This window comes from Bombina bombina, chromosome 3 (assembly GCF_027579735.1).
Source record: "Bombina bombina isolate aBomBom1 chromosome 3, aBomBom1.pri, whole genome shotgun sequence".
In the NCBI taxonomy this organism is placed as follows: domain Eukaryota; kingdom Metazoa; phylum Chordata; class Amphibia; order Anura; family Bombinatoridae; genus Bombina; species Bombina bombina.
In genome coordinates this window covers 645850255-645866491 of record NC_069501.1, presented here as the reverse complement: position 1 = coordinate 645866491, position 16237 = coordinate 645850255, and the positions used below count along the sequence as shown (strand labels likewise).

Genomic DNA, 16237 nt, shown 5'->3' with positions numbered 1-16237 from the left:
ACAGTGTCTGGGAGGCTGTGGTTGCTGCTGCACGCAATGTTGATGGTGAACAGATCAAAACACTGACAGAATCCATGGATGGCAGGCTTTTGAGTGTCCTTGCAAAGAAAGGTGGCTATATTGGTCACTGATTTGTTTTTGTTTTGTTTTTGAATGTCAGAAATGTATATTTGTGAATGTTGAGATGTTATATTGGTTTCACTGGTAAAAATAAATAATTGAAAAGGGTATATATTTGTTTTTTGTTAAGTTGCCTAATAATTATGCACAGTAATAGTCACCTGCACACACAGATATCCCCCTAAAATAGCTATAACTAAAAACAAACTAAAAACTACTTCCAAAACTATTCAGCTTTGATATTAATGAGTTTTTTGGGTTCATTGAGAACATGGTTGTTGTTCAATAATAAAATTAATCCTCAAAAATACAACTTGCCTAATAATTCTGCACTCCCTGTATATCATTGATATATATATATATATATATATATATATATATATATATATATATATATATATATATATATCCCTGATTTGCAGTTTGTTATGTTATCAAGTCTGCTGAACCCACCAATGAAGACTTTGTTAATACAATGACAGTGGCAAACACTGCCATCTCCACACTCAAGCCCAGGTTGGCTGCTCCAAACAAGGAACGGGGTATGGGAACCACTGAAAAACAATTACAGCTAACGCTGCAGATGTGCTATTCTATTGGAAGACAAATGTTGTGATAACAAGGAGTTTACTGCCCCTACAAAATGCACTTCAGCTTCTCTAAACATTATATTAAACTACACTGAAGTAGTCAAATAAAAATGATGCTATTGTGAGCACTGCATTGTTTTTCACTATAGTTAAGAGTTAATTTTGCATGTAAAGGGACATGGAACCCAAATTTTTCTTTCATGATTCAAACCACTTTCTAATTTGATTCATTCTCTTGGTATCCTTAGTTGAAAAGCATGCCTGGGTAGGCTAAGGGGCAGTAATGCATTACTGGGAGCAAGCTGGTGATTGGTGGCTGCACATAAATGCCTCACGTCATTGGTTCACCAGATGTGTTCAGCCAACTCCTATTAGTGCATAGCTGCTCTTTCAACAAAGGATACCAAGATAATGAAGCGAATTTGGTAACACAAGTAAAATAGAAAGATGGTTAAAATTCCATGATCTATCTGAATCATGAAGGAAACATTTCAGTTTTATGATATATATATATATATATATATATATATATATATATATATATATAAAGAAAACAAAAAAAATAGAAAGCATACCTTATCCAAGTACTGTGGGATTATCTTCTCCAGGAGTTTAGCAGTATTTTCACTGACTTCTGAAGGTTTCAGTACAGCAGCATTTCCTTTAAGAAAGATAAAAAAAAATGATAGTATAATTTTTTGGCATTAAAAAAATAATATGAAAATAATAATTTGCAAAACCAATTGTATTCTAATGTACACTAAACAGTTTAAACTACTTCTCTGCACTGAGAAATTATAAAAACATAATTTATGCTTACCTGATAAATTCCTTTCTTCTGTAGTGTGATCAGTCCACGGGTCATCATTACTTCTGGGATATTACTCCTCCCCAACAGGAAGTGCAAGAGGATTCACCCAGCAGAGCTGCATATAGCTCCTCCCCTCTACGTCACTCCCAGTCATTCGACCAAGGACCAACGAGAAAGGAAAAGCCAAGGGTGAAGTGGTGACTGGAGTATAAATTAAAAAATATTTACCTGCCTTAAAAACAGGGCGGGCCGTGGACTGATCACACTACAGAAGAAAGGAATTTATCAGGTAAGCATAAATTATGTTTTCTTCTGTTAAGTGTGATCAGTCCACGGGTCATCATTACTTCTGGGATACCAATACCAAAGCAAAAGTACACGGATGACGGGAGGGATAGGCAGGCTCTTTATACAGAAGGAACCACTGCCTGAAGAACCTTTCTCCCAAAAATAGCCTCCGATGAAGCAAAAGTGTCAAATTTGTAAAATTTGGAAAAAGTATGAAGCGAAGACCAAGTTGCAGCCTTGCAAATCTGTTCAACAGAGGCCTCATTCTTGAAGGCCCAAGTGGAAGCCACAGCTCTAGTAGAATGAGCTGTAATTCTTTCAGGAGGCTGCTGTCCAGCAGTCTCATAAGCTAAACGAATTATGCTACAAAGCCAAAAAGAAAGAGAGGTAGCGGAAGCTTTTTGACCTCTCCTCTGCCCAGAGTAAATGACAAACAGAGAAGACGTTTGTCGAAATTCCTTAGTTGCCTGTAAGTAAAATTTTAGAGCACGGACTACATCCAGGTTGTGCAGTAGACGTTCCTTCTTTGAAGAAGGATTTGGGCATAAAGAAGGAACAACAATCTCTTGATTGATATTCCTGTTAGTAACTACCTTAGGTAAGAACCCAGGTTTAGTACGCAGGACTACCTTATCCGAATGAAAAATCAAATAAGGAGAATCACAATGTAAGGCTGATAATTCAGAGACTCTTCGAGCCGAGGAAATAGCCATTAAAAATAGAACTTTCCAAGATAACAACTTTATATCAATGGAATGAAGGGGTTCAAACGGAACGCCCTGAAAAACATTAAGAACAAGATTTAGACTCCATGGTGGAGCAACAGTTTTAAACACAGGCTTAATCCTGGTCAAAGCCTGACAAAAAGCCTGGACGTCAGGAACTTCTGACAGACGTTTGTGTAACAGAATGGAAAGAGCTGAGATCTGTCCCTTTAATGAACTAGCAGATAAACCCTTTTCTAAACCTTCTTGTAGAAAAGACAATATCCTAGGAATCCTAACCTTACTCCAAGAGTAACCTTTGGATTCACACCAATATAGGTATTTACGCCATATCCTATGGTAAATCTTTCTGGTAACAGGTTTCCTAGCCTGTATTAAGGTATCAATAACTGACTCAGAAAACCCACGTCTTGATAAAATCAAGCGTTCAATTTCCAAGCAGTCAGCTTCAGAGAAGTTAGATTTTGATGTTTGAAGGGACCCTGTATCAGAAGGTCCTGTTTCAGAGGTAGAGACCAAGGTGGACAGGATGACATGTCCACCAGGTCTGCATACCAAGTCCTGCGTGGCCACGCAGGTGCTATTAGAATCACTGATGCTCTCTCTTGTTTGATTCTGGCAATCAATCGCGGAAGCAACGGGAAGGGTGGAAACACGTAAGCCATCCTGAAGTCCCAAGGTGCTGTCAGAGCATCTATCAGGACTGCTCCTGGATCCCTGGATCTGGACCCGTAACGAGGAAGCTTGGCGTTCTGTCGAGACGCCATGAGATCTATCTCTGGTTTGCCCCAACGTCGAAGTATTTGGGCAAAGACCTCCGGATGAAGTTCCCACTCCCCCGGATGAAAAGTCTGACGACTTAAGAAATCCGCCTCCCAGTTCTCCACTCCCGGGATGTGGATTGCTGACAGGTGGCAAGAGTGAGACTCTGCCCAGAGAATTATCTTTGATACTTCCATCATAGCTAGGGAGCTTCTTGTCCCTCCCTGATGGTTGATGTAAGCTACAGTCGTGATGTTGTCCGACTGAAACCTGATGAACCCCCGAGTTGTCAACTGGGGCCAAGCCAGGAGGGCATTGAGAACTGCTCTCAATTCCAGAATGTTTATTGGCAGGAGACTCTCCTCCTGACTCCATTGTCCCTGAGCCTTCAGAGAATTCCAGACGGCACCCCAACCTAGAAGGCTGGCGTCTGTTGTTACAATTGTCCAGTCTGGTCTGCTGAATGGCATCCCCCTGGACAGATGTGGCCGAGAAAGCCACCATAGAAGAGAATTTCTGGTCTCTTGATCCAGATTCAGAGAAGGGGATAAGTCTGAGTAATCCCCATTCCACTGACTTAGCATGCACAGTTGCAGTGGTCTGAGGAGTAAGCGTGCAAAGGGTACTATGTCCATTGCCGCTACCATTAAGCCGATTCCCTCCATGCATTGAGCCACTGACGGGTGTTGAATGGAATGAAGGGTGCGGCAAGCACTTTGAAGTCTTGTTAGCCTGTCCTCTGTCAGGTAAATCTTCATTTCTACAGAATCTATAAGAGTCCCCAGGAAGGGAACTCTTGTGAGTGGAACGAGTGAACTTTTCTTTTCGTTCACCTTCCATCCATGTGAACTTAGAAATGCCAGCACTAACTCTGTATGAGACTTGGCAGTTTGAAAGCTTGAAGCTTGTATCAGAATGTCGTCTAGGTATGGAGCTACCGAGATTCCCCGCGGTCTTAGTACCGCCAGAAGAGCACCCAGAACCTTTGTGAAGATTCTTGGAGCTGTAGCCAATCCGAATGGAAGAGCCACAAACTGGTAATGCCTGTCTAGGAAGGCAAACCTTAGGTACCGATAATGATCTTTGTGAATCGGTATGTGAAGGTAAGTATCTTTTAAATCTACAGTGGTCATGTACTGACCCTCTTGGATCATAGGTAAAATTGTCCGAATAGTCTCCATCTTGAACGATGGAACTCTTAGGAATTTGTTTAGGATCTTTAAGTCCAGGATTGGTCTGAAAGTTCCCTCTTTTTTGGGAACCACAAACAGATTTGAGTAAAACCCCTGTCCCTGTTCCGATCGTGGAACTGGATGGATTACTCCCATTAACAAGAGCTCTTGTACGCAGCGTAGAAACGCCTCTTTCTTTGTCTGGATTGTTGACAATCTTGACAGATGAAATCTCTCTCTTGGAGGAGAGTATTTGAAGTCCAGAAGGTATCCCTGAGATATTATCTCTAGCGCCCAGGGATCCTGAACATCTCTTGCCCAAGCCTGGGCGAAGAGAGAAAGTCTGCCCCCCACTAGATCCGATCCCGGATCGGGGGCCCTCAATTCATGCTGTCTTAGGGGCAGCAGCAGGTTTCCTAGTCTGCTTGCCCTTGTTCCAGGACTGGTTAGGTTTCCAGCCTTGTCTGTAGCGAGCAACAGCTCCTTCCTGTTTTGGTGCAGAGGAAGTTGATGCTGCTCCAGCTTTGAAATTACGAAAGGAACGAAAATTAGACTGTCTAGTCTTGGCTTTGTCCTGAGGCAGGGCATGGCCTTTACCTCCTGTAATGTCAGCGATAATCTCTTTCAACCCGGGCCCGAATAAGGTCTGCCCTTTGAAAGGTATATTAAGCAATTTAGACTTAGAAGTAACATCAGCTGACCAGGATTTTAGCCACAGCGCCCTGCGTGCCTGAATGGCGAATCCTGAATTCTTCGCCGTAAGTTTAGTAAGATGTACTACGGCCTCCGAAATGAATGAATTAGCTAGTTTAAGGACTCTAAGCCTGTCCGTAATGTCGTCCAGAGTAGCTGAACCAATGTTCTCTTCCAGAGACTCAATCCAGAATGCCGCTGCAGCCGTGATCGGCGCAATGCATGCAAGGGGTTGCAATATAAAACCTTGTTGAACAAACATTTTCTTAAGGTAACCCTCTAACTTTTTATCCATTGGATCTGAAAAAGCACAGCTATCCTCCACCGGGATAGTGGTACGCTTAGCTAAGGTAGAAACTGCTCCCTCCACCTTAGGGACCGTTTGCCATAAGTCCCTTGTGGTGGCGTCTATTGGAAACATTTTTCTAAATATCGGAGGGGGTGAGAACGGCACACCGGGTCTATCCCACTCCTTAGTAACAATTTCAGTAAGTCTCTTAGGTATAGGAAAAACCTCAGTACTCGTCGGTACCGCAAAATATTTATCCAACCTACACATTTTCTCTGGTATTGCAACTGTGTTACAATCATTCAGAGCCGCTAACACCTCCCCTAGTAATACACGGAGGTTTTCCAGTTTAAATTTAAAATTTGAAATATCTGAATCCAGTCTGTTTGGATCAGAACCGTCACCCACAGAATGAAGTTCTCCGTCCTCATGTTCTGCCACCTGTGACGCAGTGTCTGACATGGCCCTAATATTATCAGCGCACTCTGTTCTCACCCCAGAGTGATCACGCTTACCTCTTAGTTCTGGTAATTTAGCCAAAACCTCAGTCATAACAGTAGCCATATCCTGTAATGTGATTTGTAATGGCCGCCCAGATGTACTCGGCGCTACAATATCACGCACCTCCCTCTGAGCGGGAGATGTAGGTACTGACACGTGAGGCGAGTTAGTCGGCATAACTCTCCCCTCGTTGTTTGGTGAAATTTGTTCAATTTGTACAGATTGACTTTTATTTAAAGTAGCATCAATACAGTTAGTACATAAATTTCTATTGGGCTCCACTTTGGCATTGCAACAAATGACACAGGTATCATCCTCTGAATCAGACATGTTTAACACACTAGCAAATAAACTTGCAACTTGGAAATACAATTCAATTAGAATAATATTAAAACGTACTGTGCCTTTAAGAAGCACAGAAGATCTATGACAGGTGAAAATTAATAAATTGAAACAGTTATAGCCTCAATCCTTGTAAACAACACAACTTTAGCAAAGGTTTAATCCCATTAGCAAAGATAACAAATTCTGAAAGCAGGAAACAAATTACAGAATAAACGTTTTTTATCTCAGTCAAACTATAATTCTCACAGCTCTGCTGAGAGAAATTACCTCCCTCAAAATAAGTTTTGAAGACCCCTGAGCTCTGTAGAGATGAACCGGATCATGCAGGGAATACAATGAGTTGCTGACTGAAATATTTGATGCAGTAAAAGCGCCAAAAAAACGGCCCCTCCCCCTCACACACAGCAGTGAGGGAGAACAGAAACTGTCAGAAAAACAGATTAAGCAACTGCCAAGTGGAAAAATAGTGCCCAAACATTTATTCACTCAGTACCTCAGTAAATGAAAACGATTTTACATTCCAGCAAAAACGTTAAACATAATCTCTAGTTATTAAACAGCTTTATGTATTTCTTACAGTGTAATTCTAGTGAAGTACCATTCCCCAGAATACTGAAGTGTAAAGTATACATACATGACATTATATCGGTATGGCAGGATTTTCTCATCAATTCCATTGTCAGAAAATAAAAACTGCTACATACCTCTATGCAGATTCATCTGCCCGCTGTCCCCTGATCTGAAGTTTACCTCTCCTCAGATGGCCGAGAAACAGCAATATGATCTTAACTACTCCGGCTAAAATCATAACAAAAACTCTGGTAGATTCTTCTTCAAACTCTGCCAGAGAGATAATAACACACTCCGGTGCTATTTTAAAATAACAAACTTTTGATTGAAGATATAAAACTAAGTATAATCACCATAGTCCTCTCACACATCCTATCTAGTCGTTGGGTGCAAGAGAATGACTGGGAGTGACGTAGAGGGGAGGAGCTATATGCAGCTCTGCTGGGTGAATCCTCTTGCACTTCCTGTTGGGGAGGAGTAATATCCCAGAAGTAATGATGACCCGTGGACTGATCACACTTAACAGAAGAAAAGAGGCTATAAGCTGTCCCTTGATGTGTCCCGCTAGTTTGTGCGCCTGTGAAGCATTTCAATAGCAGTACTGGTTGTTGTCATGAAGCAGCATGAAATGTACCAATGATATTTTTACCTATTCCAATTTATACCTTTACTTGTGTAGATTACTGCCCCAACCCCCAGCATCTCACCTTACCAGGATTTCATGAAGAATAAAATCTAATTTAACGGCTCATAATAAAACCCTCTGGTTTTACATGTGTATATTAAATAATACTCATACAGTAAATGTTAATGTATTTGAATGTGTAAATATTCAAGTATAAATTTAATAAGAGCATTAACTTTCTGAAAAAAATAGTCCCTTTTGCCTCACTTTCAAAACACCCAATTTTTTTTCACAATGAAACTCAAGGTCCCATTAGCAGTAACTTTATGATGAACCTCAGGAGCGTGGACAGACAAAAACAAAATTTATGCTTACCTGATAAATTTCTCTCTTGTGATGTATCGAGTCCACGGATTCATCCAATACTTGTGGGATATTCCCCTTTCCAACAGGAAGTGGCAAAGAGCACCCACAGCAGAGCTGTCTATATAGCTCCTCCCCTAACTCCACCCCCCAGTCATTCGACCGAAGGCTAGGCAGAAAAAGGAGAAACTATAGGGTGCAGAGGTGACTGAAGTTTTATAATAAAATATACTACCTGTGTTAAATAGACAGGGCGGGCCGTGGACTCGATACATTGCAAGAGAAAGAAATTTATCAGGTAAGCATAAATTTTGTTTTCTCTTGCAAGATGTATCGAGTCCAGAGATTCATCCAATACTTGTGGGACACCAATACCAAAGCTTTAGGACACGGATGAAGGGAGGGTCAAGACAGGTACCTAAATTGAAGGCACCACTGCTTGCAGAACCTTTCTCCCAAAAATAGCCTCCGAAGAAGCAAAAGTATCAAATTTGGAAAATTTGGAAAAAGTATGAAGCGAAGACCAAGTCGCCGCCTTACAAATCTGTTCAACAGAAGCCTTATTTTTAAAAGCCCATGTGGAAGCCACCGCTCTAGTAGAGTGGCTTATGAGACTGCTGGCCAGCAGCCTCCTGAAAGGATTACTGCTCAAAAGGATGATGCTTTTCAGCCAAAAGGAAAGAGGTTGCCGTAGCCTTTTGACCTCTCCGCTTTCCAGAATAAACAACAAACAATGAAGATGTTTGATGGAAATCTTTAGTTGCTTGTAAAGTAGAACTTTAAAGCACGAACCACCTCTAGGTTGTGCAACAAACTTTCCTTCTTGGAAGAAGGATTAGGACAAAGAGAAAGAACAACAATTTCCTGATTGATATTCCAATTAGAAACAACCTTAGGAAGAAATCCAGGTTTGGTACACAAAATCACCTTATCAGCATGGAAAACAAGATAAGGTGAGTCACACTGTAAAGCAGATAACTCAGAAACTCTTCGAGCTGACGAGCTAGCTACTAAAAACAGAACTTTCCAAGATAAGAGCTTAATATCTATGGAATGCATAGGTTCAAACGGAACCCCTTGAAGAACTTTAAGAACTAAATTTAAACTCCATGGCTGAGCAAAAGGTTTAAACACAGGCTTGATTCTAACTAAAGCCTGACAAAACGCCTGAACGTCTGGAACATCCGCCAGACGCTTGTGTAAAAGGATAGACAAAGCAGATATTTGTCCCTTTAAGGAACTAGCTGATAATCCCTTCTCCAAACCTTCTTGGAGAAAGTATAATAGCCTAGGAATCCTGATCTTACTCCATGAGTAACCCTTGGAATCACACCAGTAAAGATATTTACGCCATATCTTTTCTGGTGACAGGCTTTCAAGCCTGAATCAAGGTATCAATTACCGATTCAGAGAAACCACGCTTGCTAAAATCAAGCGTTCAATCTCCAAGCAATCAGACGCAGAGAAAGTAGGTTTGGATGCTTGAATGGACCTTGAATCAGATGGTCCTGCCTCAGCGGCAGAGACCATGGTGGGACGGATGACATGTCCACCAGGTCTGCATACCAAGTCCTGCGTGGCCACGCAGGTGCTATCAAAATCATGAAGCTCTCTCCTGCTTGACCTGGACCCGTAACAAGGAAGCATAGCTGAATCAGTTGGGCAAACACCTCCGGATGGAGCTCCCACTCCCCCGGATGAAAAGTCTGACGACTTAGGAAATCCGCCTCCCAGTTCTCTACCCCTGGGATATGGATTGCTGCGAGATGGCAAGAGTGAGTCTCTGCCCATCGGATTATTTTGGAATAGGTTTGGATGCTTGAATGGACCTTGAATCAGATGGTCCTGCCTCAGCAGCAGAGACCATGGTGGGACGGTTGACATGTCCACCAGGTCTGCATACCAAGTCCTGCATGGCCACGCAGGTGCTATCAAAATCACTGAAGCTCTCTCCTGCTTGATTCTGGCAATCAGATGAGGACGGAGAGGGAATGGTGGAAACACATAGGCCAGGTTGAAGGACCAGGGCACTGCTAGAGCATCTATCAGCACTGCTTGGGGATCCCTTGACCTGGAACCGTAACAAGGAAGCTTGGCGTTCTGACGAGACGCCATCATATCCAATTCTGGTGTGCCCCATAGCTGAATCAGTTGGGCAAACACCTCTGGATGGAGCTCCCACTCCCCCGGATGAAAAGTCTGACGACTTAGGAAATCCGCCTCCCAGTTCTCTACCCCTGGGATATGGATTGCTGAGAGATGGCAAGAGTGAGTCTCTGCCCATCGGATTATTTTGGAAACCTCTATCAACTGCTTGTTCCGCCTTGATGATTGATATAAGCTACAGTCGTGATGTTGTCCGACTGAAATCTGATGAATGTGGCCGCAGCCAGTTGAGGCCACGCCTGAAGCACATTGAAAATCGCTCTCAGTTCCAGAATGTTTATCGGGAGGAAAGTCTCCTCCTGAGACCATAACCCCTGTGCTTTCAGGGAGTTCCAGACTGCACCCCAGCCCAGTAGGCTGGCATCTGTCGTAACTATGACCCACTCTGGTCTGCGGAAACACATTCCCTGAGACAGGTGAACCTGTGACAACCACCAGAGAAGAGAATCTCTGGTCTCCTGATCCAGATCTATCTGAGGAGATAAATCTGCATAATCCCCATTCCACTGTTAGAGCATGCATAGTTGCAGTGGTCTGAGCTGTAGGCGAGCAAACGGAACTATGTCCATTGCCGCTACCATTAGTCCGATCACCTCCATACACTGAGCCACTGACGGCCGAGGAATAGAATGAAGAGCTTAGCAGGTGGTTACGAGTTTTAATTTCCTGACCTCCGTCAGAAATATTTTCATTTCTACCGAGTCTATCAGAGTTCCTAGGAAGGAAACTCTTGTGAGAGAGAAGAGAGAACTCTTTTTTATGTTCACCTTCCACCCATGAGATCTCAGAAAAGCCAACACGATGTCCGTGTGAGACTTGGCTAGTTGGAAAGTTGACGCTTGAATTAAGATGTCGTCTAGATAAGGCGCCACTGCTATGCCCCGCTGTCTTAGAACCGCCAGAAGGGACCCTAGCACTTTTGTGAAAATTCTGGGAGCCGTGGCCAACCGAAGGGAAGGGCCACGAACTGGTAATGTCTGTCCAGAAAGGCGAACCTGAGAAATCGGTGATGATCTCTGTGAATAGGGATGTGCAGATACGCACGGTGGTCATATATTGACCCTCCTGGATCAGTGGCAGAATAGTCCGAATAGTCTCCATCTTGAAAGATGGGACTCTGAGGAATTTGTTTAAGATCTTGAGATCTAAGATTGGTCTGAAACTTTTTTGGGAACCACAAACAGGTTGGAGTAAAACCCTTGCCCCTGTTCCGCTCTTGGAACTGGGTGAATCTCTGCCATGGTATGTAGGTCTTCTACACAGCGTAAGAACGCCTCTCTTTTTGTCTGGTTTGCAGACAATTGAGAAATGTGAAATCTCCCCCTGGGGGGGAATTTTTGAAGTCCAGAAGATATCCCTGGGAAACAATTTCTAAAGCCCAGGAATCGTGAACATCTCTTGCCCAAGCCTGAGCAAAGAGAGAGTTTGCCCCCTACTAGATCCGGTCCCGGATCTGGGACTACCCCTTCATGCTGTCTTGGAGGCAGCTGCAGGCTTCTTGGCCTGTTTACCCTTGTTCCAAGCCTGGTTAGGTCTCCAGACTGACTTGGATTGAGCAAAATTCCCTTCTTGCTTTGAAGTTTCGAAAAGAACGAAAATTATTTTGTTTGGTCCTTATCTTATTTGTTTTATCCTGAGGGAGGGTATGGCCTTTCCCTCCAGTGATGTCTGAAATAATTTCCTTCAGTCCAGACCCGAATAGGGTCTTTCGTTTGAAAGGGATGGTCAAAAGCTTTGATTTTTGATGACGCATCAGCTGACCAGGACTTAAGCCATAACGCTCTACACGCTAAAATGGCAAAACCTGAATTTTTTGCCGCTAATTTAGCCAGTTGAAAAGCGGCATCTGTAATGAAAGAATTAGCCAGTTTAAGAGCCTTAATTCTATCCAGAATATCATCTAATGGGGTCTCCCCCTGAAGAGCCTCTTCCAGAGCCTCGAACCAAAAAGCAGCTGCAGTAGTTACAGGAACAATGCATGCAATAGGTTGGAGAAGAAAACCTTGATGAACAAAAAATTTTCTTTAGGAGACCCTCTAATTTTTTATCCATAGGATCTTTGAAAGCACAACTGTCTTCAATAGGTATAGTTGTACGCTTAGCTAGTGTAGAAATAGCTCTTTCCACCTTAGGGACCGTCTGCCACGAGTCCCGCATTGTGTCAGATATGGGAAACATTTTCATAAAAGTAGGAGGGGGAGCGAACAGAATACCTGGTCTATCCCACTCCTTAGAAACAATATCCGCAATCCTCTTAGGGACCGGAAAAACATCAGTGTAAACAGGAACCTCTAAGTATTTGTCTATTTTACACATTTTCTCTGGAACCACAATAGGGTCACAATCATCCAGAGTCGCCAATACCTCCCTGAGCAACAAGCGGAGGTGTTCTAGCTTGAATTTAAAGGCGGTCATATCAGAGTCTGTCTGAGGGAGCGTCTTTCCTGAATCAGAAATCTCTCCCTCAGACAGCAAATCCTGTACCTCTAATTCAGAACATTGAGAGGGTATATCGGATACGGCTACTAAAGCGTCAGAAAGCTCAGCATTTGTTCTTAACCCAGAGCTATCACGCTTCCCTTGCAACCCAGGCAGTTTAGATAAAACCTCTGTGAGGGTAGAATTCATAACTGCCGCCATGTCTTGTAAAGTAAATTAAGTAGACGCACTAGAGGTACTTGGCGTCACTTGTGCAGGCGTTACTGGTTGTGACACTAGATGGCATAACCTCATTTCTTTCTGTCTGAGAATCCTCTAGCGCTACATTTTTAAGTGCTACAATATGCTCTTTAAAATGTATAGACATATCAGTACAAGTGGGACACATTCTAAGAGGGGGTTCCACAATGGCTTCTAAAAATATTGAACAAGGAGTTTCCTTGATGTCAGGCATGTTTAACAGGCTAGTAATCAGACAAGCAAGCTTGGAAAACACTTTATTCAATGTGAAAACAATTTCAAAAAACGGTACTGTGCCTTTAAGAGAAAAAAGATGTACACGTTTTGCAAAACTGCTTAAAAATGCAACAAACACTTCGATTTTTTACAGTATATGTAGTAAGCCTTAGTAAGGTTGCCCCACTAGTAAAAGAAGAAATCCCTTAAAAACTAAACCGGATTGTAACCGAAGTGTAAAAAAAAAAAAAACGGCACCTACCTGCTTTAAAATCATCTAATCATCCCTTAGGGGTTAAATCTGAGGGAATAAGGCTTTGTTTTGGCCCCAAAATCGAGTCAGGACCCTCCTGTGTTGCAGCTTGCTGTCCAGTAATAAAAAACAACTGCGCATCTAAGGCGCAAAATTAAGCCCCACCCACCTCTTACTCGATGTCTGTGGGGCCTTAAAGTAACACCTCATGTGTTTAAAACAGCCATGTGGGATGTAAAAACCTCAAACTAAGCCAAATGAACCCTCTAAATAAAAGTCCCAAAAACGTTTTACCATATTTCTCAATAAAAACGTTTGCTCTATTATATAAATGTCAACCAGAAAGTAACTTAGCCCTTATGCAAGCTTGTAATACTACGATAAGTCTCTGATTACAGCTTACCCTTACACTCATGGGGATACTGTCAGCCTTTTCTTGAAATATCACAGTCTTTCTAGAAAAAAATGACTGAACATACCTCAGTGCAGCATAGCATGCAAACCGTTCCTCAACTGAAGTTTCCTGTACTCCTCAGCCTCTGTGGGAACAGCAGTGGATCTTACAGCAAATCATCCTCCAGGCAGAAATCTTCATCTTTTTTCTGCTTGAGAGTAAATAGTACACACTAGTACCATTTAAAATAACAAACTCTTGCTTGAAGAAAATAAAAACTAACATTTTGTCACCACAATCACTTTACCCTTCCTTATTGCTCAGAGCCGGCAAAGAGAATGACTGGGGGGTGGAGTTAGGGGAGGAGCTATATAGACAGCTCTGCTGTGGGTGCTCTCTTTGCCACTTCCTGTTGGGAAGGAGAATATCCCACAAGTATTGGATGAATCCGTGGACTCTATACATCTTGCAAGAGAAATAATAATACCATGCTGTTGGTCTCAAAAATGCAGGAGAGGCTTCATTATGTAAAAAGCTATTAGCTATTATAGAAAAACATAAAATTAGATGTTAGATGTGGGGAAATTAAGTTATATTGTGCTGCATAAAAAAAAAAAAAAGATTGCTTCCTAAATGCGTCGGTCATTTTCTCTCTACTAAAGCTGGTTTGTGGGCTCCTTCAGAATATTTATATACAGGCAAAATAAGGGGAAAAAACTTTAGTAAGTTACTGAACAGAGAGCATTTTTGCTGGGACTGAGCTTTGACAGTGGCAACTCTTATTCGCTTTGTTTATAACTTACAGAGCTGCTGCTCTCACAGAAGGAAAAAAAAAAATGAGTGCAGACTCTAGCGCAGGATTGTCTGTTGCCTAGGAGAAAGCTAAAAGTCTCAGCTGCAGATTGGTGACTGCACACTCCTGACATAAACGGTGACAGCAGGGGCAATGTGCGCATGTGCAGTGGAACAAAAACGTATGTTACTGCTCATTGGAGAGTAAAAAAATATTTTCAAGGGCAGAAGAAAGCTTTAAGAATTAAAAGGTAAATAATGTGTAAATGACAAAAAAATTATATGTAAATTCTAAAAATGTTAATGCAGAGTTAAAGTTTTATTTTTAAAGTTTAAACAAAGTATTGTTCTGAAATGACTAAAATGTCTCTTTAAAGGAATACTGAAGAGACCTAGGACTCCGTTTATCAAGCTGTCAGCTGCTGGTTCCTGCGTTATTACTCTTCAAAATCCATAAGAAGCAAATCTGAATTAAAAATCGTAGGACATTTTTTGTGGCATCATATAAATAATAATTTTTCACATCAGATCGATTACAATTTTACAACGAATAACGATTTAAGAAACGGTTTTTCTAAGTTACCATTAATTCAGTCAATGAATTTGTGTACATATATATCCGAGTCTAGCATTGTGATCTGCATTCAATAGATTTTAGCTTGCAAACAATAGAAATCAATACTGTGTACAGACAGATGTCTGCAATTCCAAAATGAGGGTTTATTGTATAAAGAACCAACAGAACAGTTCCCCCATATCACTTTATTGATTATACAGAAGGATTAAAAGCATAAGGTAAATGTGTAATTCACCTCTATCACAATGCTAACAGTGGCAACTAATGCTGTTGGGGAAAAAAAAAAAAAAAAAAAATATTTCCTGACAATGTTGTTGCTATCATAGTCTTCTGTAATCCATTCTATTACTTTAGTGCCTAAATGTTGTAGCATCTTCTGATTTTATTACAAGGACAGAGACTTATATTTTGCATAAGCCTTTTCCTTTACTACTCAACAGCCATTTAAAGTAACATAATACATTTAAACATATTCACAAACTATATCTCCTTGGTCTAGATTCAAAAATTGTGAACTGGGTGGAATGCTGGCTTAAGGACAGAAAACAAAGTGTCTTAGTAAATGGAGTTCATTCAGCAGAGGGGGCTGTTACTAGTGGTGTTCCTCAGGGGTCAGTTCTGGGGCCTGTTTTGTTTAACATATTTATCTGCGATATCAGCAAAGGGCTACAGGGGAAAGTATGTCTCTTTGCAGATGATACAAAAATTTGCAACAGAGTGGATGTTCCAGGGGGGTTAGACAAAATGAGAAGTGATATACAACAATTGGAGGATTGGACAAACAACTGGGATCTAAAGTTTAACACAGCAAAGTGTAAAATAATGCATTTAGGGAAGAAAAATCCAAATGTTAATTACAGACTCAATGACACTTTACTGACTGTTACAGACGAGGAACAGGACTTGGGAATTATTATTTCAGATGATTTAAAACTTAGTAAACAATGTAGTAATGCAGCGAGTAAGGCTAGCAGAATGCTTGGATGTATTGGTAGAGGTATTTGCAGCAGAAATAGTAAGGTTCTTATGCCACTTTATAGATCATTAGTTAGGCCTCATCTTGAGTATTGTGTGCAGTTCTGGAGACCATATCTTCAGAAGGATATTAACAAACTTGAATCTGTGCAAAGGAGGGCTACCAAAATGGTACATGGTCTAAAAAATAAAACTTACCAGGATAGGCTCAATGACCTAAATATGTATAGCTTAGAGGAGAGAAGGGAAAGAGGTGATATGATAGCAACTTTCAAGTACATTAAAGGGTTTAGTAAAACTGAGGCTGTGGGTATTTTACATAAAATGGAAA

At 41.5% G+C, this 16237-nt stretch overlaps 1 protein-coding gene across 3 annotated transcripts in view; it reads right to left on the bottom strand.

Annotated features, from left to right (window-relative positions):
- The window catches only part of LOC128653829 (aldehyde dehydrogenase family 3 member A2), a 149776-nt gene that overhangs the window by 78463 nt on the left and 55076 nt on the right, over positions 1 to 16237 (bottom strand). For all 3 annotated transcript variants that reach the window (XM_053707361.1, XM_053707360.1, XM_053707362.1), the window contains exon 4: positions 1286 to 1371. In XM_053707361.1, the coding sequence (XP_053563336.1) occupies positions 1286 to 1371 (86 nt within the window). The remainder of the gene's footprint in view (positions 1 to 1285; positions 1372 to 16237) is intronic.